Source organism: Apostichopus japonicus, chromosome 15, assembly GCF_037975245.1.
Source record: "Apostichopus japonicus isolate 1M-3 chromosome 15, ASM3797524v1, whole genome shotgun sequence".
Lineage (NCBI taxonomy): Eukaryota > Metazoa > Echinodermata > Holothuroidea > Aspidochirotida > Stichopodidae > Apostichopus > Apostichopus japonicus.
In genome coordinates this window covers 17,499,732-17,527,551 of record NC_092575.1, presented here as the reverse complement: position 1 = coordinate 17,527,551, position 27,820 = coordinate 17,499,732, and the positions used below count along the sequence as shown (strand labels likewise).

Sequence of the window (27,820 nt, the reverse complement as noted above, 5' to 3'; positions counted from 1 at the left end):
GTTAACAAAGTGTGAATTTAAATCAAGACTGATAGTGGTTTGGCCCTTCAGAGCTTCCGTACACTATGTCTACCAACATTGATACTAGTCTAATAATTTGTGAGAAGAGCCAAAGCACTGTGGGGTTCTTGCGGGCGCCTTTTCCATGGTATTCTTTAGCCTTGTTGTTCTACAATTTATTTATGTGAGTCCACGTATACTTACAAAGTCAAATGTTTGGAAATCATATCAGCATGGAATCAGATTTGACGCCCTGCATGGGATTTATTTGCCAAGCAAGTGGAGGGGGTGGGGGCAGGGGTGGGGGATGGGGAAAAATGAGTGGGGACATTCATCCTTCCATATTCAGTGATACACAGAACACTTGGATTTCTACTAACATTTTTTTTTTCTGTTGGAGAAACAAGGAGGGCCATGTGGAGGGAGAATACTGGAAAGGGAAATAGAGGTTTCCTTAACCTGGGTCTTCCTTTGCCCTGTTCATCATACCCATTATGGTCCATGGGTGCAAGACGGGGGCGATAGTACTGAGCCCTCTGGATGTTCATGCTTTTAAGAAACAGGAATACATGCAAGATAGAAAAGTACAGATAGTTTAGTTTTCTATTCTTATATTTATTTTATTTTGCTCTTAGATTTTAGATAATGTGCAAAATCATATTATTGGAGCGAATGAAATATTTAAAGTAAACTCATTTAATAAAAAAATTCTTTGGTAGAAATTCTAGTGAAAGATACATTATATGTGCATTATACATACAAATGTCCAACAAAGATACATTATACATAGAAATGTCCAACAAAAACTGGTCTACTGGAATGAAAGAATGTTTGCACCGTCTGAGAAGGTAGTAAATCTACATGAGATAAATATTCATATATAATAGTCAATCTGTTGTATAGTAATAAAAAAATATAGCATGCAAATTAAATTTAAATTAAATTAAATTAAAAAGTTTAAGATTCTTACTGAAGTAAATTTTACAGAAAACGAGAAATTTTTTTGCATAATTTTGAACCGATGGACAAATTAATAGTTTTTAATTTGGAAAGTTCTTAAGAAATATTGGAAGCAGGTTTGATGGAAGTTCCCCTATCTCATAGTCTCTCTTTCAGGCCTTACCTCCTAACCCACTCCAATTTGGAAGTTTATTTTGCTACATGGAAGCAATTCCTTTCTTATTTTGTTTGTAAGGCAACAAAATTGTTAGGATATTGTCTGAACACAATGGGAGTAGAGGTATCTTCTTAAAATTCAGAGGGACATTATTTAGGGCCCACAATTTGTAGTACTGATGATGGTACCGATTTTTGCCATGTTGATACCTTTGTTGAAAAAGAACAAAAGTCAATCTGCACCCCCTCCCCCCCCCCCCCCTGGTGAAAGAAACAATTCACATTTATGTGTTCAGCATAGGAGCGAAATACTATGTTTGCATCTAAGTTGAAGGCCAATTAAACAAAATTCAGAGTTTCATTTCTTACCCAAAGTTATAGAGAACCAAACATGTTACGTCAATATATCTCCAAATCAATGAAACTTGATGTGTATATTGTCATGCACATAGTAAGCTGTACACCTTCCAGTTACTGCACTATTAAAAAAGGCAAACATTGAACCAAAAAACGGTGTTACAAAAATCGGAGGCCCTAAACAGGATACAAAGGATTAGCACATGAAAAAGTTGTGAAATTTGATATCATGATTTTTTTTCAGATGAAATATCATGTTAAAGTCAAAAGGTCAATTTTGATCTGATTAAAAGAGGCACGGTCTTCATAATCAAGTTACTTTATTAAAGTAGGAACTTTTTAAGAACAATACGCTGTTCATTTCTCTGCCAATTAATAAATTTATTACACTTGGGAAGCCAGTTTATATATTAAAAAAATATGCAGGTACTGTACTCTTTCTACACAAAAAGCTTGAACAAAATATAGCCTTAATTTGTTAGTTTTAATTAGTTCTTTTGTCTTCAAAACTTAGTGCTCTTAGCCTGTGGCATCATTCAGTGATGGCAGGGGAAGGGGTGGGGGCGCACAGGAGGTACATACCATCCCAATTTTATGAAAAGCTCAAAACGTCCCCATCTCATAAATTACAATTGTGACATTGTGGTAAACGTGATCCATCATATTGGAAATTTTTGAGTTGTGTCCTTGTGTTTCTCCCCCCCCCCCCACCCCCCGCCTCTTCACTGAAGAGAAAGTCCCACTGTGTCTCCAAGTTTCTGCCCTGGTTTCATTCTCATTTACTAATTTTCACTCTTTAAATGAGCTTCTTGCCTCTTTTAACCTTATTTTCACTCCCCACCATTTTTCAACCAGGCATAGTTTAATCATATAATTATCAGTATCTTCTAATAGGCCAAAATTTTCATTCCAAAATGCACAAGTATTATACCTGGTAGAAATAGCCTCAACAAATGAACATAACTTCAGTAGATTAGGTATAACAGCTCTATGGTAATGTGGTAAGCCTACACTAGCTATTGACGCTTGCTTGGCATGTATGCAAGATTTTAATCATCTGTTGTGCCATCGCTAAAACAATTTTTTCTATGCAAGAATATGTATCTGATGGAGGGAAATTCTAGAAGAAAAGTATGCTACAAACACCACCAGCTGTTCTATATACTGACTTATCACCATGTCACATTATAATATTAATCACATTAATCTCAGATAATATATAAGATAATTTATCAGATAAATATATATGTTCCATCTCATCAGAAAATCAAAACCAAAGGAAATATGGAGGTAACTCTTCAATATTACTACAGTCAATGTTCCTGGGGAAACAGTTGCTGTCATGGAGAGCAGAGGCCGTTTGATTCATTGACGGCTTGGTGTAAGGAGGGAGGGTAATTCTATTTTTCATTCTGTAAAGTGGACATACTTCCTGATATTTTCGCCTTTGTGCCCCACCCCCCACCCCCAAAAAAGCATAAGAAATCAAAGGAGAGGTAGGCGAACATGGTGAATTGCATACCCCCCCCCCTCCTCACTCCCTCCACAAGAAATAGAATAACATAATCCCACAGAGGAGTGAAGAGATCCAGAGCGCATTACATGATATAAGACCCTTACAACGGACACCAGAGCCCCTTCCGTTCCCATCTGTTGTACTATGCTCGCTGGCTGTGTTGAATGCCTCGTCTGATAGTGTCATTTCGATTGGATAGTGGTCACTTACACTCTCTGCCTGTAGAATAAAGAGATACAATGAATAACAACTATTTTATATTTCTGTAGTAGCCTGTCAAGATTTAATACTGTGGAACAGAGAGGGGTAAGGAGGGGGCATGAAGTGGGGAAAGGGAGAGCCTGAGAGGGGTAAGGCAGCAGGGAGAGGGAGAAGGGAGAGGTCTTTTTGCTTTATGTCCCTTTATCATTAGGATCATTGTGTTTAGTCCTCTTTAGCTCACTGTTTGGCACCCTTCAGTCCCTTCTCTGCCCACAACTCCTGACCCCAGCCCCACAAATCTGAATTGGTCATCTCATGAGAAGGGGGAGGGGAGAGTTTCTATTGAGAAGGGGGTCAAATCCACTCCTTATATAAACTATGCTGACTCAGTTTTGGTCTATTTTATTCACTCTTACAAGTCTATACTATAATACCACACTGCCTGACTTTCTTAAACTAGTTTTTGACATGTGTAAAGAGAGGTAGATTTGTATAGGTGGATGATGAGCAGCATGGGAGGAAGAAGGGGGGGGGATTGAGAGGGCTGGGGAAGGAAGGAGAGGGGTGGGGAAGGAACAGGAGGGGTGAGTGGAGGAATGGGAAGAGAGGGGTGATACCACAACAAAGTGGCCACAAAGTAGTTCAGAACAGGGATTGTTGCAAACTGTTAAAATTGTACAATTAATTTTGTTATTACGGAAACTGATTTCGACAAGAAAACAAAATGGTGTCTTTTCAACCTAGAGAATGTCTGGGACAGGTAGACCTCCTAGCAGAACACTTTTGATAACTTTGAAAGATTCCAGCAAACTACTAACGTTTGTCTGATATGCTACAGTAATGATAATGATAGGATAGATATCAGCTTAGTTCTTCTGGTACATTTCATATTGCTACGTATACAAGTTTGTTAAACTTTATCAAGTTAGAGAGCTCCGTTCAGTGAATGTACTCTCTTCCTCTAGCCGAAACTTTCTGATGACGCCCCTTGGAAACAAAAAGTTAAATCTACACCACCTATTAGGTCATAAATAAATACAAACATACTTATACAGAATTAGCAGTGATACAAAGATTGAAACAATGCGAGAGAAACGTTTTATCAACGTTGTTACATTCATAGATTGTACAAGCACCGAGAAATGAGTCAACAGCAAGGGTGCAACTTACCAACTCCTTACTGATCCCAAATTCTGTCTCGAAATCAAAGACTTTGTAACTACTGACTGCTTTCTGCAGGTCCTCCCCAGCGATTGCAAATCTACAAAAGGGGACATATGCAAATGAGGGATTTAAAAATAATTTGCAAGATAACTTCACATGACATGATGAGCTTTGTTGAAATATTGCAGATCATCACAAATGTTAAGGTTAAATGTCATCACCTAACTAAAGCATCATAAAGATTTTGATTGGCAGTTTTTCTTGTCCTCAAAACTTCAAATTTCTGCAAAGATAATAGTTACAGTTTTTTTGTAATGAGGAAAAGAGGTACTTGGTATTGATGATATCATCATAATTTGTCTTAACACTTTTCTTGTGCTTTCAAATATTCATAACTTTTTTATTTCCTCTCACTACAAATAGCTACAAAAAGAGACAGTTGACTGAGAATACTAAATACCAGATATTACTCATGACATTAATGTTACAGCATATTGAATACAATACATTCATGTAACAAATGGCTATAGATTTCAATAAAAGTGTCATGACCCTTCTTATGCACTGACCACTCCCATGTCTCATCGTGGTGTCACTGTTATTGATACCAGCAAACCCAAGAATGTTTACGTAACGAACCTGTGGTACGCGCAATCTGTTGATTCCCTAACAGTGTCCCCCATGACCCTTCTTATGCACTGACCACTCCCATGTCTCATCGTGGTGTCACTGTTATTGATACCAGCAAACCCAAGAATGTTTACTTAACGAACCTGTCGTACGCGCAATCCGTTGATTCCAAAACGGTGGTGTCCGCATCGTCTCCTATGTACCACTGGAAACGTTGGTCAGATCGAAGCCGAACTTCCGGCCACTCCTTCTGTCTGACGTATGAACAGTCGGCATTGAAGTCGCCCAGAATTAAAACATCCTTCGTAGAAACAATTAAAACAAGAGGTGACATATAAGCGTTTACCAACTACTCTTTGCAAGTTCTGTTTTCATTGTACAGTATTGCAGGTAAGACGTACATAACCAAACTTACCTATCTAACTTACCTAAGACCAGACGCATCAAGAATCACGTCAGGCCTAGCGGTAATTAAGTCGCGCAGGCTCAATTTTTGTACTTTTCAAATATCCTGCAGTGTAATCATGTTACTGAGAAAACACTATTCTTTATCACATATTTTCTCAAGGCTCTTTCCATACTTCCTCCTTATAGAAACAGGTCCCTGTTGCGGTAGCTCCTGACCCCACCCCCACCCCCCAACTTCTCCGGCCAACCTAAGACATTTGTAATAGCCACAGAATGGCAGAAATTGTCACCAATTATGCCATAAAAAATGGCTCTTTTAAACTAACAAACACTGAATAGTACTTCCAACCTTAAAACAAATCACAGCATGGACTGCTATTAAGACTGCTGCGAAGAGGAACATCTATGATTTTTCTGTATATTTTTACCTTTAAATCCCATCGTTTCACCAGGTCTTCATAAACGTCAACCATCCTTGATAGTTCTATCACTGCATCGTCTGGCTTAGTATGTATTGCACTTAGAACCAAATCTGGAAGAGCTGGGAACAAGAGATTAATAAAAACTGTATGCAGTTTGAAAATTATGGTAATTAATTTGGCTAAAATATGAAGTCCTGGTAATATTTGTACATATTTACAATCGTGGTCTAACAACCTTTCTGTAATGCCTTTGAAGGCACTTTTAACAGTGTATGAGTAGCTTCAGTGGAAGCCAGTGCTCTCTACCCACAAATGTTCACTGCTTTGAGGTGGGGAATGGTGTATTCTTTGAGTAAACTCTATAGATATATTTGTGTGATCACCCAAGACTCCATTATGTTTGTCCTGACTGTTGATTCGGTATGGCCATAGTTAAGGAATTGATTGATTTGTGTGGTCAATTCACTGTCATTACTTGATACAGAACTTACCCTTACAACAGCAGTTAATTACTTATAACAGATAATACATATATATATATATATATATATATATATATATATATATATATATATATATATATATACCTTTAGAAAAAGGGAACAGATGACTATAGGAGATCCAATAATAAAGCAGATTGTTTGATGAAAATATTCACGAGTACAGGAGTACAGGCAATAATGCTGAAGATAACGAGTACCATTATGGAGGACCTACAAGTCTGTTACCTAGTGAACTCACCCCAGTTATTTACTCGGAGTCGGACATTAAATGGTTCTCGTTCAAATATATCACCTGGATCATCGTAGATGTAGGAATCAACCAGAGTAAAAACTGAAGTTCTGCGATAAAAGGACAAAATCAACAGATGAAGTTCATGAATATGGCAGTACTTACTGAAGACAAAGTTGGCATTATTTAATTCAATTCGGACTTTTACTCACAGTCAGTGTACACTTATAATATGTACATATATGTTATGTTTTATTCCATCTGACCTGCACCAATCAGGATTGGCAAGAGGGGAGGGGTAATGGGGGGGTACAGCCCTGAGGCACATGGTCAGTTAGTAGGCCTTGGGAAATATGAGGGGAGCCCAGGGTGAAAAAATTGGATAGTGAAATACTAGGATATTCTCATTTTCATAGTAAACTTAAAAGGATAAGTTCTGAGTGTAAAAGAGTGGATGATGACAGGGCCCAATGTTCTCTATGTTGCCGCTGCTAGCAATCCATCCAAAGTTTATTAATATTCACCAGAAAAGGCTAAAGCCCAAAGTCCATATAGTCTATAAATAGTTTACCTGCAGTGTTCTACTTATCCATAACACTAGCCCACGTATGCATGCTAAGAACCTTAAGCACGGTGCAGTATGTTTACTGTAGCTTCTAAATATTTCTACAGCTGATATAGTCTTGATATTGTGTACTGCAGTCTGGTATCCATTTTACAGTTTAATGTTACTTTCATTTATTTATTTGTTAAATTCATTCTGGTATGTTAACAGGAAGAATATTAGTATTTAATGGGTGAAAAAAATTTAAGGAAGTCCTGCTTGCTGTTTATTTACTTATTTGCTTTCTACTTTTTCACAATATTTACTAAGACCATATGACACAAACTTACTTGTAGAAAAAGCTGTACTGTTCCTTTGAAGAAGTCCTGCCTAGCCGGTCACTGATAACGTGATTAAATGCATCATCGTTGACCCTGCATGGAGGGAAGGCAAACATAGATAGATATATATATATCAGTGCATAGTCATTTGAAGGTTTGCATCCTTTCCCCTCATTTCGTTTGATTTTGAAGGGGGAGGGGGAGGAGGAAGGGGAAGGAAGAATTGAGCAAAGATTGGAAGAGAACTTCTTTTTGGCAGAGCTCATTCTTCCAGATAGAATAAACTGACACCAGTGAATAGTCTCTAGGTATCACCTATGACATTCTGTACGTGTGTCAATATCATATATTGTTATATTTAAGCATTCTCCCGCCCCTCAGCCTTGGCATTCAACATGATTCCTCCAACTGCTATGTTAGCAGGTCAGGTATGCTCCTTTAAGTCTAATTCAAATCATCAAGCAGTTCAACTAGGGCAGGCCTAAATGACTTAAATATCATTAATTCATTGTTTTCTATGTCATCAATTTTACCAATATTAAATTCTGTCCAAAATGTGCTACCTAAATTTACAAGAAGGCAGTCACCCCAAGAATTGATGAACATTAAAACCAACCAAGTCTGTTTATATTTATGTGATACAGTGTAAAGATATATCATCCCATGTAAATGTAGCTTACTTCTGTAGATTATGTTGCTGCTTCTATGCAGGGGAAACTATAATTAATCCATGAGCAGCACAAAGAAAAAAAGCTTCATCTTTTATTGAAGAGTCAAGTAATGGTGCTCAATGAATAATTTCTCAAGTCTGACCAAGTCATATTGATTGGAAAACCTACAGTAACTAGAAAGATTTTAACAGTCTGTATTAAAATGTCTCCAATATTTTTGAAAAAAATTACTTATCAGTTGATGCAAATTATCAAATTTAACTTTACATTGTACATTTTTACTCTATAGGCCTAAGTGACAGTATAGATCAATATTTTCCTCCACCTTGGTTCTCGCTACTATACCCCTCGCCTCACCCCCCCCCCTTCCTCCCATCCCCCAACTCAAGAAAAGTAAGAACATGAAATATTAATTTTACACGCATGATGGACATGAGGCAAAGAAAATCAGAACCTGTGTGAAGACTTGCGCAAAAAGAAACATCTAAAAAGATAACATCTAATCTGACCTAGTTTCGAATGAGGTGTAACAGCTAGAAGTGTTAGACACCACCATCAATCCCAGCTAATACACACACACAGCTTGCTACCGTCGGTAATTAGACACTAGTGTACAGTCAGTACATACAGTTGCGGTCAATACGTCTCAGGTCCAGCTAAAGATAACAAGGTATCACGTTTCATTACTGTACTGTCTGCATTTTGTAGCGACACGAACAAAACGTCACTTGCAAGCAACGGAAAGTTAACTTTTTCAGATTGCCGCACGCGGTTCAATGCCTTTAATTACAGTCTATATTTGCAAGTCAGGACTGAATGCCATTTATTTTACAACACTAAGCAGCCTAATACAGTATGCATGTGGGTGAAGCCAAATGTCTTAGTACTTTCGGTTTCACTTCCTATTTGTTGGCTATCCATTTTACAGTATTAGCCCATTTTACAGTTTTCACAAGTTGGAGTCCATGTGGCAATGAAATACATGCATAATTAATTAAGGAACTCAAGCAAGGAACCAATTGTTTAGAAAGTTTCTATTACTATTATATAAACAAACATTTTAGTAAAACATCACCATGCACAACAATTTAAATTAATGTATATATTTTTTTATTTGATAAAACTATTTCTGCATGTTTTTCAAGATTTGTATGTTTTTGTTTCTTCTTGAGATATTCTTACAAGGAAGTATGAATTGTGTTATTGACAAGAACATACCATATCTTGACTGCATGCATCATTATTATATATTTCATTTCATTTTTTAAACCAGTATATAAGTACGGTAGCAAATATTTATAGAAAAGGAGTTCAATTATCTATCAAATATCAAAAGAAAACAGAATTTGATAAAACAATTTGGATATATACATGTATAAATAGTAAGTAAGATCCTTAAAAGGTTATAAAAACACATAAAATTAATAAATAATGACTGAAATTATATTAAAGGTTCTAAATGATCAGACTGGATGAATATTGCAGCAAGATAAATGAAGGAACAGCATCACAACTGATTGAGTGTAAATTAAGTCAGACTATTACAGTAAAATGGATTTTTGTGTGTGTGTGTCTTTCTCACGTTTAATTTCAATTTACATTAGCTAAAGTAAAGAATTGAGTCATCACTTACTCATTGACCTGTCTGAGGAGTTCCTCTATAGCTGTTTCTGACTTGTCACGAATCTCTTGGATGAGGATTACATCGTACCTTGAAATAATCTAGGAGGATCATGAAAAGCAAAAGGGATTTTTTAGAGATCACTTGTTTCCACCACCCTGATTCTCGTTACTCATCCTCCCCCCCAGGCCCCCCCCCCCCCAAATCAAGAAAAGTAAGAACATGAAATATTAATTTTACATGTATGGACATGAGGCAAAGAAAATTGGTACTAATTTAGAATCCGTACCATTCGACTACCCGACAGGTATTTGGAACTCTACCCCTTTAATTCATTCCAGCGAATCATTCACGTGACGCACCTATTCACTGACTGTTATTCTATCGATTTGGGAGGAAGTCCGCTACAGACAGAAACCAAGCCGATTCGAAGTAAGCTATCCCATTCCAATGGTACGGATTCTAAAGTTAGGCCAGAAAATCAGATTTAATTACAGTCTATATTTGCAAGTCAGGCCTGAAGGCCATTTATTTTTACAACACTAAGCAGCCTAATATGCATGTGAGTGAAGCCAAATGTCTTTTTACTTTAGTCCCTTCCTATTTGTTGGCTATCCATTTTACAGTATTACCCCATTTTACACAATTTGGAGTCCATTTCATAAGACAGAAGCTATAGTTAATACTTTCATCTTTTCAAAAATGTAAAGTTATAGCCATTAATGTTTCTGAACAAAAGAAATAAGATTTCTAAAACAATAAATTTACTGTACCTGGACAAGTACATCCACAACATCTTGATTCATAACTTTCTGCTGGCCAAATATTCTGACATTAAATGATGCAAGGTTAATGTCCTCACATGAAGTAAGAACCACAGAGCTAACGACAACAAATATGATAAGATTCATTGAAGCTGTCATCTTAAAGGCAGCTAGGGATCTGTAATCCAGTAAGGATCTGTAAGGCCGTTGGTGTCTTTTTGTCTAAGCATGGAGGTAAAACAGAAGCGTACTAATCACAATTTACAGGCAAACCGGTCCTCAACACTAAGGTTAACACTGAAGCTGCTGCGCTGTTACCTGTTGTAGTCTGCAAACCGGATCAGACAAATCCTGGCTTATCAATTTCTATGTCCTGACCACTGATCTGTACACTAACTGTTAGTGTACAGATCAGTGGTCCTGACTGCAATCTGACACCACAGAACTTGGTGTGTACATTTCTGTACACCAAACATCGTGGCAGCATCCATTAATTGCAAAGGGATGCTGAAGTTATCAATATACTTTTTAAGAAAAGTCACCCAGGAAAGAACCTGGGCACGAAAACCAAACTGAACTTATCAATATTGCCTGTAAAATTTAGCATGCTAAAAAAAAAACATGCTACACGGTTTGCCAAGTAGGCCTATATATGCATTAGCAAAATTTATGGACCATTAGGGGGTTTCTCGGGGTTAAAAAATCAGCTCCACCTCAGGGAAGCTCACTAACGCGATTGATTGTGGATTGTTTTTAATTCGATTTTTGACCAAATTTAATATTTTGTTAAAAACATAGCGATAACTTATGACTCTAATAGACATTTTTATTTATTGTAGATTATGTTGAGTACCCTTTGTTTTAAGTTCAGCCAAATTTAGAGACAATTATAGGGTGTTTCTCGGGGTAGAGACATTAATTCAGACATTTGTCAAATTAGAGTAGTTAGGATATAGCAGAAGTTTGATGCCTTTTGCATGGTGGTGCTAAAGCCCAGCCTCCTAGCATAAACCATACGAGCCAATACAACATTTGTGACATTAATTCAATTATATATCAGACATTTATGAAATTAGAGTTTAAATAGGATCAGGCGCGTAGCCAGGAATTTGCCAAGGGAGGGGCGAAAATGTAGGCAAACTATGAGAGCCGTAAATACGGCTCTGCAAACTATCTAAGCGTAGCGCCACCATAATTGGCGCGAAGCGTACACAAACATTTTGGCTGAAAATGCCTCCCAGATCGGTGGAAATGGCACTTCCCATGGCAGGCCTTGTAAGTTGCATCTTAGCATTTTCTCTTTTGAAATTACTAGCGATATCATAAAAACATTAAAAAAATGTATAAAAAATATGCTCCAGAGGGGGGGGGGGGGGGCGGCTGCCCCTGTTAGGTATTTCCCTGCTTTGTTAGTGCGCTCCAATTTTTGCCCATTCGGCCTGCCAAAAATATCAGTACTCAGCAGGTTCGTCGGACTGTCGTGCACTGCACGTTTTCACACTGGCTGCGTAACCTAACAAATTTATGTTAAGCCACTGAAATTAATCTTTATTGTGTTATAAACAACGCAGATTTGTTCAGTTTGTTATTATTGTGTTTTACTGCAAGTTGTATCGTAAGATGTACTAATGGAAAGATGTAATTGTTGTCATGTTTATATTACAGGGTTGAAGTCGAGAAAGTTGATGTCTTAAGAGAATGTACGATTTGTGAGGCCTAGAGCGGTCATATTCACGTGAGCACTGTTGTATTTTATATAGGTTTCTTATAACGTAGCACTGTATTTGTGTATCGCTGTGAATCAGTCTATTGTAAGGTCTTATATTTGCATTCATGCTAATGGTCACAACCGGCAGGTTGAGATATTGTGGTCAGAAGACGATTGTGACTTATTCCCATATTCCTACCGTGTTTCTCTTCATCAACCCAATTTCAGTGTCATCATATATTATGTTTGATATCGTGTTATGGTGTAGATTTATCAATTAAGCATGTTTTTTGTTATTTCCTTGATTCTTATGTAGTCACCGAACAACGAATGTACAACTTGAAGAAAGTAAGACACAGTTAGAACCAAATAAAGAGTTAAACTGATGGTCGTCTAAGCAATTGTCATTCTTCGTGTTTGTGTGACGTGACCGTAGAGATCGTAGAGCGCCCTCTACACCAAACTGGCTCCGAGCCCAAGAGCAGTTACAGTGAGTGAATACATCGACTGGAAGTGACTCCAAGACCAATCAGAAACCAGCACCATGGAAACGAAAGGTTTGAGCAGGTGTCGAAGGAACTGCAAGGGGACCATGACTCGTGCAGTCAACTCTTTGAAGACAGCACTTAGTAACGATTCGGTGAAATCTGAGACAATCGCTGATCTCTTCGAGAAGGTAACCTCTGCATTTGAGGCAGTAGAGTCAGCTCATTGCAGCTTGATTGAACAGATCGACGATGGTGAAGAATATGAGAAGGAAGAAAAGTGGATGGAAGAAGTCCAGTCTACCTTCCTAGAAGTGAGACTCTTGACAGAGAGTTTTCTGAGGGACAACTTGGATAAGCAGGTTGGTTCTACAGTAAAGGTTCGTGATGAAAACAAGGAGTCCAGTAAAACGACTGGATTAAGTGACAGTAATGAAAACAAACAGCCTCTTGAGGCAACTCGTCAGCATAGTGGCGAGTTTGATGAAGCTAGTGAAGCCAGTAGTAATGTGGCTACAGCTAATAGATTAAGTGATTTCAATGAGATCAAGCTAGCCTTGGAGCTACCCAAGGCTGAATATGCTAAGTTTAATGGTAACCCTATTGAATATTATTCATTCATGTCAAATTTTGAGGTTAACATAGAGTCAAAGCTTACTTCTAACCCTACTCGTCTGCAACATCTGAAGACAATGTGTACGAGTAAAGCACGGAGCTATATTGAGTGTTGTGATTTGCTTGGTGACAGTGGCTATGGCGAAGCTAAACGTATTTTGAAAATGCAGTTCGGCCAACCTCATATGATACTGAATAGTCTCATGCGCGAGCTTACTGACAGGCAACCCATTAGGCCAAATGATTCAGATTCATTGTGGGATTTAATTGCATCAATGAAGAAATGCCATGTAACCCTGACAAAGCTAGGTTATACAGGTGACCTCAACAGCACTTCTAATCTCCTGAAGGTACAGGACCTTTTGCCCACACACCTACAATCTGCATGGGTAAACAATGCTCATGACATACTAACCAAAGAGAAAAGGGAACCAACATTCAATGATTTGTTGGGCCTACTTGTCAGGCATGCTGAAGTATCATCCACAATGTTCGGTAAGTACCTAGCTCAATCAAGGTCCTCAAACAACAGGAAGAAACAAGGTCAAGGACATGTTAATGTGAGGTCCAACCATATTAGCAGCAAACCAATAAAATGTTTCATCTGTGATGGGGAACATAAAATCTACACATGTAAAGAGTTCCTAGCAGGTGAGTATGAACAGAGGGTAAATATGGTTATGTCCAAGAGACTATGTTTCAGGTGTTTGATGCCCGGACACATCGGTTCTAGATGTCAAAGGAAGTGGAGATGTGAATGTGGATCCGAGAAGCATCATAACATGCTTCACCCTCCTGCTGAAGAGGTAAAGGTAAGTTCAGGAGTCGTGTCTAGTGGTAATAAGGTCTACATGAGAATACTGCCAGTGACTGTAATGGCAAGAAATGGTGTGAAGGTGAACACATTAGCTCTGTTAGACCATGGCTCGGACACAAGCCTGTGCTCAGACAACCTGAAGAAGAAACTTGGCATCAAGGGTGAACGTATAAAGTACACCTCGTGTACGATCCATGGGAACATGGAAAAGGAAGGATGGCGGTTTAGGCTTACTGTCGAAGGTAAGAACGAGCATGAACCCATGAACGTTGAGTTCCTGACGGTGCCAAAGATTCCAGCCTCCGAGGAAGGTATTCCCACCATGGAGGAATTGAGCAAGTGGGAACACTTGAGGCTGATACCGTGGGAATACCATTGGGCCAAGGAGGTTGGTATCCTAATCGGTGCAGATTCTCCCCAAGCATTCTGGGTCTTGGAAGAAAAGAAAGGTAAGCCAAAGGACCCCTACGCCATAAGGACCCCACTTGGATGGTCCGTTATGGGACCTGGGGGAAAGGGCTGCAAGAATGGCTACTTCAACAGAATTCAGGTAAGTAACCAGCAGCTGCTTGACGAGGTGCAAAAGTCTTGGGCTATTGAGAATAGCGGCCTTTACGAAAGGCAAGACTCAGTTCAAGACTCTAGAGCTCGTAAGGTCATGGAGTCTACCATGAAGAAGACAGAAGATGGTCACTATGAAATGGGACTGCTATGGAAAAACGACAACCATGACATGCCGTTGAATAAAGCAATGGCAGAGTCGAGATTAGAGTCTTTGAAAAGGCGATTATCTTCGAACAAAGACCTGCATGCTAAGTATACTGACGTCATGGAAGGTTACATCAAGCAGGGGTATGCAGAACCAGTGGTAAACAAGGGCATCCCAGGTAATGTATGGTACCTACCCCACCACCCTGTTGAGAATCCCCATAAGAATAAAGTTCGAGTTGTATACGATTGTGCAGCTCGGTTTGCTGGAACATCTCTGAATGATCAACTACTTAAGGGACCTGACCTTATGAATGATTTGCTTGGTGTCCTCCTTAGATTTAGGCAGGGAAGGGTAGCTATAGTCTCTGACATAGAGGCAATGTTCCACCAAGTCAAAATGATAGAACCAGATCGGGATGTTTTGAGATTCCTTTGGTGGGCAAATGGCGACATGAAAACATCGCCAAGGGAATACAGAATGTGTGTACACCTGTTTGGTGCCACTTCCTCCCCGTGCTGCGCAGGAAAGGCCCTGAAGCAGACAGCCGATGACAACGAGCTAACCAACAGAGACAAAGTGGGCAAACAGGCACTAGAGATCATGCGCGATGGATTTTATGTCGATGACTGTTTGGGTTCAGTTCAGAGCGTGGAGGAGGCGATAAAGGTTTTACAGAGGCTCTCAACTATCCTCAAAGAAGGAGGATTCAGGCTCACCAAGTGGTTGAGTAATGAGAGGGCCGTTCTGGCCAGTGTCGATGAACATGAAAGAGCGCCATCGGTGCGACTATCCGTGGACCGACTGCCTACGGAGAGAACACTAGGCGTTTGTTGGGATGCAGAAAGTGACAGTTTCACATTCCAGCTAACTTTGAAAACGAGCCCAATGACAAGAAGAGGACTTCTTTCAGTGACAAGTTCTGTCTTCGACCCACTGGGGATGGCCTCTCCATTTGTAATGATAGCTAGGTCTCTTCTGCAAGAAGTTTGCAGGAGAGGTGCTGAATGGGATCAGCCCCTGACAGATGAAGAGCAAGGTAAGTGGAGTAAGTGGCTTCACTACACTAAAGTATTATCACAGGTAAGTGTTCCTAGGTGGTTTAAATTTGATGCCATAACAGAGGCACAACTGCACATATTCTGTGATGCCTCCGAGAAGGGCTATGCTGCCGTAGCCTACTTTCGCGTAGAGCAGCCAGATGGAGGCCACAACGTAGAGTTTGTGCTTGGTAAGTCTAGAGTCAGTCCCTTGAAGCATATAACTATTCCTAGGTTGGAGCTTATGGCAGCAGTGTTAGCAGCAACCCTTGATAGTACAATCAGAAGGGAAATTAGACAATCTTTTGGAGACACCACCTTCTGGAGTGATTCCATGATAGTACTGAGTTATATCAGGAATGAAAACAGGCGCTACAAGACCTTTGTGGCGAACAGAGTAGCTAAAATATTGAGTGTTTCCAGCTGTCAACAGTGGAGACATGTACCAACTAATGTGAACCCTGCGGACGGAGGTTCAAGGGGGACCCATGAATTAGAGATGTGGTTGAAAGGCCCAGACTTCCTGCCCAAGAAGGAAGCATTTTGGCCAGCATCCAAATTCGATGCCGATGATGACGAGCAGTTGGCACACGATCTAGAAATCAAACGGTCAGTGATTGTCCAACAGGTAGGTGTGAAACAGAGAAACACAGGCTACGACAGTCTAATATCGACAATGAAAGGTAAGTTTTCATCCTGGAAAAAGTTGACAAGGGTCTTGGGATGGGTCTTACGATTTGTGAAATCTCTTAAATCCAAAGTGAAGCATCAGCCCACTGTGAACGGCAACTTACTTGTGTCAGAAATTACCGAGAGCGAGACCATGATATTGTCATGCGAACAGAAACAATCGTTTCCAGAATGGCAGTCGGATAAAAGACTGAATAGTTTGAGACCAGTCCTCCTAGGACAACTACTTAGGGTAGGAGGCAGACTGGACAACGCCTGTATCGACTATGATGCTAAACATCCGATAATTCTAGCTGGTAATGGTGAAATTACTAGAATGCTGATTTGGCACTACCACCTGAAGGTTGGACACAGTGGATGGTCAACCACGCTGAATGCACTTCGGGAAAGATTCTGGATTCTGGCAGGTAGGTCAGCAGTTAAAGCCATGTTGAGAAACTGCGTAACATGTAAAAGACACAATGCTAGGCGAGAGGAACAACTTATGGCATCTCTGCCGGAGGAGCGTGTCACCGCAAACAAACCACCGTTTACCTATACTGGGCTTGATTATTTCGGTCCCATAGATGTCAAGCAGGGCCGATCTACAATCAAAATGTATGGATGCATTTTCACTTGTCTTGCATCCAGGGCTGTCCACATCGAAGTTGCCAACAGTTTGAATACGGACTCATTCATTAACGCGTATCGACGATTCGTAGCGAGACGTGGAGATCCCGCTAAAATATTCAGCGACAATGGGTCAAACTTTGTCGCTGCCCAGAAAGAGCTTAAGAAGGCCTTGGACGAGATGAATCAGGACAGAGTAGAGGAAGTTCTTCACACACAAGGGGTCGAGTGGCACTTCAACCCTCCCTCCGCCAGCCATTTTGGAGGTGTTTGGGAACGTTTGATACGGTCAGTGAGGAAGGTCCTCCATGGTATCCTTAAACAACAAAGTGTGGACAAAGACGTACTACAAACAGTGTTAACAGAAGTAGAAAATATCCTCAACTCGAGGCCGATAACAGACCTATCACCAGAGGCACACGACGAGGAGCCGTTGACGCCTAATCATCTACTCCTGATGAGAAAGGGAGCCACAGCGCCAATAGGTAAAACTGGGGTGTATAGTAAAAGACGATGGCACCAAGCTCAATACCTATCTTCGCTTTTCTGGACGCGATGGAAGAAAGAGTATCTTCCACTGCTTCAGAAGAGACACAAATGGACGATACCAAGGAAGAATGTACAGGTAGGTGATATAGTACTGTTAGTCGACGAAGTGTTGCCCAGAGGGAGATGGTCAATGGGTAAAGTAATCTCGGTGTACAGAAGCAAAGATGGCATGGTGAGAAGTGTCGATCTCAAGGTAGCTGGCGGGACTTTGAAACGTCCTATTACAAAGTTATGTGTAATATACAGAGAAGTGGTTGATGGAGGAGCAAAGAGTTAAAGTGACTCTGCATGTATTTACGGTTTGTTTATATATTTTTTCATTTCTTTTATCGTTTTAGCACTGTTCAGACTTGTTCGCTGTTGACATGCTGAAATCTTGTTTTCCCTTTTGTGATTTCAGCCGGGGGGAGTGTTAGGTATTTCCCTGCTTTGTTAGTGCGCTCCAATTTTTGCCCATTCGGCCTGCCAAAAATATCAGTACTCAGCAGGTTCGTCGGACTGTCGTGCACTGCACGTTTTCACACTGGCTGCGTAACCTAACAAATTTATGTTAAGCCACTGAAATTAATCTTTATTGTGTTATAAACAACGCAGATTTGTTCAGTTTGTTATTATTGTGTTTTACTGCAAGTTGTATCGTAAGATGTACTAATGGAAAGATGTAATTGTTGTCATGTTTATATTACAGGGTTGAAGTCGAGAAAGTTGATGTCTTAAGAGAATGTACGATTTGTGAGGCCTAGAGCGGTCATATTCACGTGAGCACTGTTGTATTTTATATAGGTTTCTTATAACGTAGCACTGTATTTGTGTATCGCTGTGAATCAGTCTATTGTAAGGTCTTATATTTGCATTCATGCTAATGGTCACAACCGGCAGGTTGAGATATTGTGGTCAGAAGACGATTGTGACTTATTCCCATATTCCTACCGTGTTTCTCTTCATCAACCCAATTTCAGTGTCATCATATATTATGTTTGATATCGTGTTATGGTGTAGATTTATCAATTAAGCATGTTTTTTGTTATTTCCTTGATTCTTATGTAGTCACCGAACAACGAATGTACAACTTGAAGAAAGTAAGACACAGTTAGAACCAAATAAAGAGTTAAACTGATGGTCGTCTAAGCAATTGTCATTCTTCGTGTTTGTGTGACGTGACCGTAGAGATCGTAGAGCGCCCTCTACACCAAACTGGCTCCGAGCCCAAGAGCAGTTACAGCCCCTTTGCCCCCCCCCCCCTTGGCTACGCGCCTGAATAGGATATAGCAGACATTTGGTGCCTTTTGCAGGGTGGTGCTGAAGCCGGCAGCCTCCTTGCATGTCAACCATATGAGCCAATACAACATTTGTGATATATTAATTCAATTAAATATCATTTAATCAAATTAGAGTAAGTTAGGACTGGCATAGGTTTGATGCCCTTTGCAGGGAGGGTGGTGGTGAAGCCCAGCCGACTTGCATAGAGATTGTGATTATGATCATATCGGTCAGGTGTGTATTATATATTGACCTACAAGGGGATATAATGGTACATATGACCTTGGGTAGAAGCCCAAGAAGCGTTGCTGTATAGAATCTCAGCCGAAATGCCATGATAGGTACTTTATAAGAAAAGTCACACAGGAAAGAACCTGGGCACGAAAACCAAACTACCGAACGACTGATCCGCTCTCTACCCCAGTCCCCTTGCATCGAGACTGAATGCGTGATCATCGTCGGGTGTGTATCACCATCATGACACTACACATGATTTTAACCAAGAGGCCGAGAAGCGATGATAAGGTAGTTGTTGAGCCAAGAAAGAAGCATTCCATTATTGTAAGTGAAAGTTCAGTTCGCACAGTTGTCGGAATTGTTGCTATTGCCATGGCAGTCGAACTCGGAAGAAGCTAAGAAAAGAAAACGTGCCGTGTTGAAATTTTTTTGAGCTATTGTTAATATAAGTCCAGTTAGCACAGTTGTCGGAAATGTTGCTATTGGCGAGGGAGCCGAGAGGGCGAGGGAGCCGAGAGGGCGAGGGAGCCGTGGAGGGCGAGGGAGCCGAGAGGGCGAGGGACGAGTTAGCGAGGCGCAAATACGGTGTCTTGGAATCCCCATTATTATTCATAACTCTGACAACAGCAGCCAGTCCTCATGTGACAGTATTTCTGAAGAGAACCCATATGTACACAGTTTAACATGTCGAGCAGTTTTCATCATATTATACAGCCCAATGAATGAAGCATCTCGTGGAGCGGGATAAGATGGAAGCGCGCGAAAAAATTTGGGTATATTTTTCGGGCCAGTGGTTACATTAATTCTAAGTTCTTGGTATGATTAGGATATAGTTAAAGAAATAACTTGTGATAAGATTGTACGAGATAGTTCGTAAAACCTCTTCTAGGTATGTTGTTCATACGGTGGAATTCTTTTTTTCCCGTTCATCTTCAATTTTTGGAGTCAAAGGCCATGCTAGTGAGGTTAATTCACACACTAACTTTATCGGTGTATTCTACCATGAGCCCGATAAAAATTCTCAGTCTCACCACCTGGAAGTAAAAAGGTTGCGAGGGAATTTAATTCAGGTGTACAAGAATGACCACGGATTTGATAGCCTGGCATTTATAATGAGTGACTTTTCAAATGATAGAAAAACTACGGTGTCATTGTTCCAAGTGGCAGAAAGCTTCTTTTTCCAGAGGGTTTGAATGAATTGAACGAGGGGAATGAGTCGATATTGTCCTTTCTAAAAGTGCCAATGGTTTGAATAATATTTTAGATGGTTATGTTAAGAATTGCAATTTGAAGTTTGTGTATATAAAATCGTTTTAATCGTCCTTGATGACGACAGTTCCGCTGCTCCTTTCCCCACTAAACTAAAATATCAAAGCCAGAGACAGTATACAGACAACGTCGTGAATTGGATGTATTTTGTGTGATAGCGCCATCTCGTATCGATAGCGGGCGTGGTCAAGTGACTTCGACTCATCATTCACGAAAATAACCTACGAGAAAATGTCGTCTCTCGCACTAGCGAATATCACTTGGTCTTTATGTGTAATATTAGGCCATTAATTTCTCACAATGGGAAATAAAGAGTCCAAGAGTCTTATAATTTCTTACGACGAAGCTATAAAACGAGGTAAGTCGTCCAGATAGGAACTTGTTTCGTATTTCTCACCGTAAATTTGTTTCTCTATCGGATTACGCAGGGCCTTACTTTATTGCAGACCTGTTAGGTTACTACATGTGCACGTAACAACGTATGACTGTCATCCGTTGTAAACACTAACTTTTATAGCAAATCTATAGTGTACACTGCATACTGGTGTGCAGTTAGTGCTGTCGCGTGCTGAGCGTAATATGAAGGTCGCTCTTACTTGACTAACTTAAACAGATTGCTGTGGTGATTGATGGATTATCAGATAATATGCTTACATAACACAACGACCTGAGCTGTAAATCGCAGGCTTTCTCGGGTTTACCACACAATACATAGGCTAGGCTAGTAATAGTAACATAGAAACTAAGATAGCCGAGTACAAACGTTAGTACTAGGCCTACTACTGACCACATAAAATGCAGTGTTCATCTGCCCTATATCTCAAGCAGATTTGGTCATCAATGCATTAGTAAGTGTGTTCAACAACATTGCCAACAAGATAATATATATATATATATATATATATGTGAGATGCCATGAAATCACATTGCCTATTCATTTAGATTTAAATATTGGACAACATACTGTTGGCATCATTTTCGGTGTGAACAGAGATGTATTAGTGAGAAACACATTAAAAAAAAACCCCACAACTTCTTCTCTAAAGAACCAAAATTTCTTTCAATCCTACATATGATTGAATTTGTTTGAAAATAAATATATCATAACAATCAACCGCAAGGTACAGAGTTAGTTTTGAGAAACAAACACCAAATGCACATACTGGCAACTAGTGTTCAACCGATTAACCTAATCGGAATCGGAATCGGTACGAATATTGCATAATCGGAACATAAACGGAATCGGTAAAACTTACGTGGAATACCAGTTATGTGATACCGATTATTCAAAAACATATGGAAGGTGAAAATATCATTATTCAAAAACATATGGGAGTTGAAAATATCAACTGATGTATTAGGTTTGTTCTTTTACTACGCAATATTAAAATAAGACATTCTCTATACGTCTTTCACAGTGTATACTTTCATCAAATTAAGCTGCTAGGGTCGCCGATTTTGCTTCCCTCGTGGTTAGTGACTTCATATTTCTTGGCACAGTAAGCAATAGCAGCAATACCAATTTCGCGAATTAACGAATGTGCTGGACAGGGTCAAAAATAAGCGGGGGCGACGGGCGATTCGCCCTCGCAAGTGCTGAAAAGACCTCCTAAAGCACAATTACGAGTGCGAAAAGAAATAAGAAATATTAGAAAATCGCCATCGTTATACCAGGTGTCTGTGTAAAATTAATTGTGACATGCGTTTGCTTTAGCTAGGAATTGCAGTTGCAGTGCGAATCGCGCAAACAGTTTTCACATCTCGCATCAAATTGAAGCAGTGCGAGAGGGTCGGGCACAATCACCGGGAACTTCCCGTGGTAAATTACGGCCTGCACATAGTAATTTCAGTACCAGCGAAATAACCTAAAATCCTCACAAATTTCCGACCACATGGTAGCCTTACTTCACGCTAAGTCAACTGCATGGAAATCTAACCTTGACATCTGTTTATTCGCTCTAGTTGTGTCGCAAATAAAAAATAAAAATATCCACGGAAACTGCAATCTTCGACCACATGTTAGCCTAACAACCACACTAAGTCAATGGGAAATGTAGCCTAACCATCTGTTTGCAAAAAAAAAAAAATGCGTAGCTTAGTTTACAACTTTCAATTTGCTGGAAATCGGCATTTGTTTGGAAGGTACTGTAAGTGATATGTCTTAAAGAGGGAATGTTATATTTTATATTGGAGTAGTTTCTAGTTGTTATTATTTCTTTACATCAATCTGGTATTACATTTTAGAGTAATTTTAAACAAGATACGATGGTAAAATTTGCTTTTCAGTTTGATTGGCCTAAGCTTACATTTTCTAATTGAACCTGAATGGAGTTAAATAGGTAACGAATAGGTATGTTTAACTTCAAATTCGTAACATATCGATTTGTTCATAAACGGTATAATACTGAAAATAAGTACAAAATAATGTCGGAATGGAGGCAATATGTTATTAAAATTTACACTTTGGTAAAGATTGAAGATGGATGGTTTGTCTGAGATACTTTTTGAGATGGATATTTTGAGTAACTATTCTTAACCCATTTCAAGCCATTAACAGGTGACATTCCCGTCGAGGTGGTTAGGCCATTTGCTTAGCACAGTGCTGTCTAGGTAGGATGTCATATTTCCATATTTTGGAAATTAAAAAAAAAAAAACTTTTTTTTTTTCTTTCCGAGAAACTCCAGAGGTAATTTGGTTCATACAAAATGATACCTTTGAGCATTGTATAACAACGAAGCAAAAGGAAACAGGGGAAAATCACAACAATAATTGTTTCTGTCAAACTTTATTGCCGATTTCGTATAGATGGGATATTTTCTCATTTTCAAATAATCGGGATCGGAATCGGTACGATTATGGAAAAAATAATCGGTAATCGGTATTTTCTGTTATGCATAATCGGTTGAACACTACTGGCAACTAGGCCTATGCAAAACATGACTAAACACATTTTGCAATGAACATCTTTCTTTCTTTATTAAAAAAACCCACAACTTTTTCTCTAAAGAACCAAAATTTCTTCCAATCCTACAGATGATTGAATTTGTTTGAAAATAAATATATCATAACAATAAACCGCAAGGTATAGAGTTAACAATATTTCAATTACAGAGATTATTATGCTCAAAATAATCAAATAGTGTTTTCCATATTTCCAGTGATCTGATTGGCTAATAATCCCTTACCCATTGTCTGGAAACAATCGTTTTTGTCTACCTTCAAAGGAGAAATTGATACCTTTATTTTTCTCCTTACCTGCCTGTCCTAACTTGATGCACTCTAGTTTTGTGAATGTATACAGCATGTCCTAATCCATGTAGCAGAAAGCAACTTAGAAGCAACCATGTATACAGTGGACTGACTGGGATCTTGAATTACCCTTTTCAAGCTGGTCGTTGAAGAGGCTTCAACGACCAAGCCTCTTTGGTCGTTGAAGCGTATACACGTACTTTTTCGATGCTCTTGCATTTCGTTCATTTTTGGGATTTTTGGGATCGTTTTTTTTTATCAAACACCTTGTGATTCGTTTTGTTGTTTATTTGGAGTTATTTTTGTCTGTTCCTGTCATTCTGCATATTTTTTGTTCAATCTGTGCTGTTTTTTGTCTTGTGTCGGTGCTGTCCGTGGTTTAAGGTCTGTAGCGTCAGTGTATCCTATCGTACAGTGTATAGTCTATGTTGAGCCTAAGCTGCTAATCGTGAGTATCGTTTTTCCGCGTTCGCGGGTTTTTCTGTGCCTTAGTGTATTCGTTATTTATTGTCTGTAACTTTCATTCTGCATGTTTTTGTGTTCAATGTGAGCTGTTTTTGTCTTGTTTCAGTGCTGTCCGTTGTTTTAGGTCTGTAACGTCAGTGTATCCTATCGTTCAGTATATTGTCTCTGTTAAGCCTAAGCTGCTAATCGTGAGTATCGATTTTCTGTGTTCGTGGGTTTTCTGTGCCTTAGTGTATTCGTTATTTATTGTCTGTAACTTTCATTCTGCATGTTTTTGTGTTCAATGTGAGCTGTTTTTGTCTTGTTTCAGTTCTGTCCGTGGTTTTAGGTCTGTAGCGTCAGTGTATCCTATCGTTCAGTGTACAGTCTCTGTTAGCCTAAGCTGCCCGTCGTGTGTTCGATTTTCTGTGTACGCTGTTTTTTTTTTTTTCTTCTTTGACTTAGTATTTTCGTTATGGCTGTGCCTGATCGTTTAGTCTGCTGTGATGCGTGTAATATGTGGATTGAGTTTGAGATTTCTGGCTTGGAATGTGATTTTAAATCAGCGTCTAGTGAAGCTATTGTGTTTGTTTGCGATAAGTGTGTGAAACTTAAGGAATTAGAGGAGCTATTGAAAAGCTGTAGTTGTGTATGGACGGAAGTCGGGAATAGTAGGGCTGTGAGTAGTGCAGTTGCTGAAAGGGATTGTTGCGAGGTTGTTCCAACTTGTAATGGTTTTGACGTGTTACCTGTGGAGGAGTTGCGTGATGTTGATGATGGGAATGAAGTCTCCCAGGAGGGAAATAGTGAGTGGCTAGTAGTGGACGAAGTGCGTGGTGATTGTGATGTGATAGGAGATGGTAGTGTGGTTGTAAACAGCGGTAAGTGGGGACAGGAGAAGTCGAAAGGAAGAATGGTATTGTGTGGGGATTCATTAGTACGGTATGTAGACCGAGAGTTCTGCAGGGCGGATAAAGCTAAAAGGGTCAGGGTATGTTTGCCAGGTGCTAAAATCCAGGATGTCAGTAAAAGGGTAAACAAAATCGTGTCAGATGAGGAGGTGGTTGTAGTCCAGGTAGGCACCAACAATGTGCAGAAGGAGTCGCAAAACATTATTCAGTCTAGGTACCACGAATTGATGTGTCGACTAGCATCAACTCGGGCTAAAGTTGTCATATGTAGTTTGTTGCCAAGATTTGACAACAAGGTTCTGTCAGAAAAGATTGTAACTTTGAATGGTTTATTGTATAGTTTGTGTGCCGACTTCGGCTTCACATTTGTTGACATGTGGTCATCTTTCCAGGGTAGAAGGGATCTGTTCGCCAGGGATGGTTTGCACTTAGCTAATACTGGGGCCTCGTTGTTTGGTAGGATGGTGAATTACTCTGTTGAACAGCTATGTTTAAACTAAATTGGGGGGCGATGAAGTCAGGAATTAGTTTGGATAAGGATTATGTTCCTAGTGGAGGCGATTATAGGCGTTTTGAGAGCAAAATAAGTGATAGTCATAGTTCTAACTTTAGGAGGCATGCTAAGGTACATAGTTTCAGGGATAGGCTGAAGATTGTCTTTACCAATGCTAGAAGTATTCGTAAAAATTTTGCTGAATTTACTGTGCTTCTCGAGGATCTGAAACCGGATGTGTTTGGTATCACCGAGTCTTGGTTAAGGGAGGACATTGATAGTGCTGAGGTTTCTCACCCGGGGTATGTTGTGTATCGTCAGGACAGAAGGGATACTCATAATGGGGTTGGTGGGGGAGTTTTACTGTATGTTAGGGATGACATTGTAAGTGTTGAGAAATCTCAGTTGCAAGGGTCTTTTGTTAATTCTGTCTGGTGCGAGTTGTCCACAAACAACTCCAAGAGGTCCAGGGACGTTATCACTGTAGGTGTTGTTTACCGCTCTCCTAACAGCAGCGATGATAATGATGTCGTGCTGTTTGATTCAATTAGAAAGGCTGCTAAAGGTGATGTTGTTATAATGGGCGACTTTAATTTTCCTGACATTAATTGGATAGATGGTTCTAGTAGTAGGAAAGGTAGTAATTTTCTAGATGTTGTGCAAGATTGCTTTTTACATCAACATGTTACTTTCCCTACTAGGGGGGATAACATCCTGGATCTTGTTTTGAGTTCTAATCCAAGCAATGTTGTTGATTTGACCGGTCTAGGAAAACTAGGAACTAGTGATCATGATATACTAGCTTTTGATGTTGTTTGTAAGGTCGTAAGTTCTATTAGCAAGGAAAAAGTACCTGATTTTTCGAGATCAGATACAGAGGCAATTGAAACTTTACTAAAGGGTACAGATTGGATTAATTTGTTTAGTGATATGAGTGCTTCTCAGTCTTGGATTTGTTTTGCTGATAAATTAAAGGTCATTATGGAAAATCATGTTCCGTGGAAGAATCGTCGTCGTAAAAGCAGTATGCCTCACTGGATGAATAAGAAAGTTAGATGTGCAATTAGGCAAAAACGTAGAATGTGGAAGTTGTTTAGGAGGACTAAATCTGAATCTCTTTTGGCCAAGTTTAAAATTCATCAGCTGAAAGTAGAATGCTTAGTCTCTGATGCAAAATTGAATTTCGAAAAAAGCATCGCCCTAAAAATTAAGGATAAACCAAAGGCCTTCTTTTCTTATGTCAGGTCTAAGCAGAAAGTTAAAGATGCAATTGTTTCCCTTAGGGCACCACAGGCTGATAAGATAGTTACTGATAGTCAGGATCTTGCAGATCTTTTGAACGACTATTTTGTGTCGGTTTTCACAAGGGAAGATACGAGTAGTATTCCAGATTTTCAGGGGGGCAGTGATAGGCCTAAACTGGATACGGTCTTATTTTCGGATGACGTTGTCTTAAAGGAGCTGCTTCGTCTAAATGTTTCTAAAGCTTCTGGACCGGATGCAATCCATCCGTATTTGTTGAAGACTTTTGCACACTATTTCTGCGTTCCACTCTCGTTGATTTTTAGTAAATTTATGGATGAAGGTTATGTTCCCAGGGACTGGAGATGTGCTAATATTACCCCAATTTTCAAGAAGGGTGATAAGACTAAGCCCTGTAATTATAGGCCCGTTAGTCTCACTAGTGTAGTTTGTAAGGTCATGGAGTCTATTGTTAAAAAGTCTTTGGTCTGTCACTTCAGCAGTCAGTCTTTGATCAGAGAGTCTCAGCATGGCTTTTGTCAAAAAAGGTCTTGTCTCACTAATATCCTTGAGTTTATGGAAGATGTAACAAGCTCACTAAATAGGCAGAGGTCTGTAGATGTTGTGTTCCTGGATTTCCAGAAGGCCTTTGATAAAGTTCCCCACCAGCGTCTTTTACTTAGGCTGAAGAGCATGGGTGTCATAGGGAATTTACTGTCTTGGATCGGGAATTGGCTTGGTAATAGGGAACAGAGGGTGGTAATTAATGGCTGTGCTTCTTCTTGGCAGAACGTTACTAGTGGGGTTCCACAAGGGTCTGTATTAGGTCCCCTGTTGTTTGTTGCCTATATAAATGACATCGACGGAGATATTTTGTGTACAGCTAAGAAGTTTGCTGATGACACCAAATTGTATTCTGAGGTCTCTTCCAAAAGCGATTCTGAGAAATTTCAAGCGGATTTAGATAAGATTTTTTCCTGGTCTCAGGGGTGGCAAATGCTTTTT

General features: G+C 39.6%; 3 protein-coding genes across 8 annotated transcripts in view; 2 read left to right on the top strand and 1 right to left on the bottom strand.

Moving 5' to 3' along the window:
- Positions 1-1,197: 1,197 nt before the first annotated feature.
- LOC139981116 (deoxyribonuclease-1-like) lies at positions 1,198-10,888 on the bottom strand. The gene is made up of 8 exons (XM_071993296.1): positions 10,497-10,888; positions 9,736-9,824; positions 7,441-7,524; positions 6,556-6,656; positions 5,821-5,933; positions 5,128-5,285; positions 4,361-4,451; positions 1,198-3,208 (listed from the first exon to the last, which is right to left on the bottom strand). The coding sequence occupies exons 1-8, from the start codon at positions 10,644-10,646 to the stop codon at positions 3,008-3,010; spliced, it is 987 nt and encodes a 328-aa protein (XP_071849397.1). The 5' UTR covers positions 10,647-10,888; the 3' UTR covers positions 1,198-3,007.
- Positions 10,889-12,039: 1,151 nt separating this feature from the next.
- LOC139981039 (uncharacterized) lies at positions 12,040-18,278 on the top strand. The gene is made up of 2 exons (XM_071993151.1): positions 12,040-12,222; positions 12,512-18,278. The coding sequence occupies exon 2, from the start codon at positions 12,740-12,742 to the stop codon at positions 17,984-17,986; it is 5,247 nt and encodes a 1,748-aa protein (XP_071849252.1). The 5' UTR covers positions 12,040-12,222; positions 12,512-12,739; the 3' UTR covers positions 17,987-18,278.
- Positions 18,279-20,672: 2,394 nt separating this feature from the next.
- LOC139981568 (ubiquitin carboxyl-terminal hydrolase 32-like) overlaps positions 20,673-27,820 on the top strand; it is a 93,821-nt gene continuing 86,673 nt past the window's right edge. For all 6 annotated transcript variants that reach the window (XM_071994046.1, XM_071994045.1, XM_071994044.1 and 3 more), the window contains exon 1: positions 20,673-20,833. In XM_071994046.1, coding sequence (XP_071850147.1) covers positions 20,776-20,833 — 58 coding nt within the window. In that variant the 5' untranslated portion in view covers positions 20,673-20,775. The remainder of the gene's footprint in view (positions 20,834-27,820) is intronic.

Bases quoted from the DNA above. Each gene is read 5' to 3' on its own strand.
- LOC139981116 (XM_071993296.1), bottom strand. From the start codon at position 10,646: ATGACAGCTTCAATGAATCTTATCATATTTGTTGTCGTTAGCTCTGTG. The intron at 7,525-9,735 runs GTAAGTGATGAC...CCCTCCATGCAG, and splicing joins CTCCTCAGACAGGTCAATGA to GGTCAACGATGATGCATTTA. The intron at 5,286-5,820 runs GTAAAAATATAC...GTTTCTACGAAG, and splicing joins TGAAACGATGGGATTTAAAG to GATGTTTTAATTCTGGGCGA.
- LOC139981039 (XM_071993151.1), top strand. From the start codon at position 12,740: ATGGAAACGAAAGGTTTGAGCAGGTGTCGAAGGAACTGCAAGGGGACC.